This window comes from Polistes canadensis, unplaced genomic scaffold (genome assembly GCF_001313835.1).
Source record: "Polistes canadensis isolate GaletaPanama2010 unplaced genomic scaffold, ASM131383v1 scaffold_133, whole genome shotgun sequence".
NCBI classification, from domain to species: domain Eukaryota; kingdom Metazoa; phylum Arthropoda; class Insecta; order Hymenoptera; family Vespidae; genus Polistes; species Polistes canadensis.
This window is the reverse complement of record NW_014569680.1, coordinates 37,130-38,266: the sequence shown is the minus strand read 5'-3', so window position 1 is coordinate 38,266 and position 1,137 is coordinate 37,130. Positions and strand designations below refer to the sequence as shown.

General features: G+C 25.1%; 1 protein-coding gene across 2 annotated transcripts in view; it reads left to right on the top strand.

The window, feature by feature from the left end:
- Window positions 1-1,137, top strand: part of LOC106788289 (prominin-1-A) — a 29,637-nt gene that overhangs the window by 12,893 nt on the left and 15,607 nt on the right. For both annotated transcript variants that reach the window (XM_014751431.1, XM_014751432.1), the window contains one exon: window positions 835-930. In XM_014751431.1, coding sequence (XP_014606917.1) covers window positions 835-930 — 96 coding nt within the window. The remainder of the gene's footprint in view (window positions 1-834; window positions 931-1,137) is intronic.

Here is a 1,137-nt window from a genome sequence, read left to right as displayed (position 1 = left end):
AACATCAAAAATTAATATTATTTGCAAGATTGTTCTTTTATTTTTCAATTACTTTTCACGTTTATCTAATATTTCATACGCGTACCGATTTTTTTTAATTATTTTTCGTATATTACACTTCAACATAAAAAATAATAATTATTAGAGAATAGTTTATTTTTATTCTAACATTTGTTTTTTTTTCAGAAAAATTTATGCACTTTGTGCATACAAAAAATTAATCTGGAGTTTAAATATTGCAATAAAAATGATGTAAGTTAAATTATATATTAAATAAGTCTTGCCCACCCCCTCTTCTCATTTAGGAAGATAAATTTTTTAAGAGCAACATTTTTTTTTTCATTGTTTTTTTTTTGACTCGTCCCTTTAGGAAGTTAAAGTAAAAAGTAAAAAAAAGAAAAAGAAAAAGTAAATTAAATTATATCATAGATGTCGAGAATATTTAATCTAGAAGATTAAACGATATAATTAATAGTGTTGGTTAAATTATCAATGAACAAAGGATCAGAATATTCCCAGGAAATATTAAATTGTTACTATGAGAAGGTGGACCAACCATCGGGAATTCCTATCAGTTAGAGATAACGAGTAATAGTTATGAGGATACATAAATTATCAGATCCACGAGATGGGGATAGATATGATTTATGATTATTATCATAGTATAATATCTTAGATTGGTAATTTGAATGCTCGTCATGAAAGGATCGACATTATTTCTTTGGTTTTTTTCTTTCTTTAAATGTTATCAGTATAATATAATATTAAATATGTGTGTGATTAATTATATCAATGAAAAATTATTACAATTATCTATGACTTTGATTGTTAAAGATGTGGAAGAACTACTTGGCAAACCAGTTCAAGGAGAACTCGCATCAGAAACAGGCCTTGACGTTGCATTGGATGCACTCATGGATTTAGCAAATGGTAATTCAATGATTACAAAATAATAACAATATGTTTTTTAATTGACTACCCAAAAATTATTCTATGATATTTTGCACTTATGGATTTAGCAAATGGTAATGCAATAATTACAAAATAATAACAATGTTATTTAATTGATTACCCAAAAATTAATCTATGATACAATTAGTTGTTTCTCTCGTCCAAAAATAAAATTCTTAATAAAAA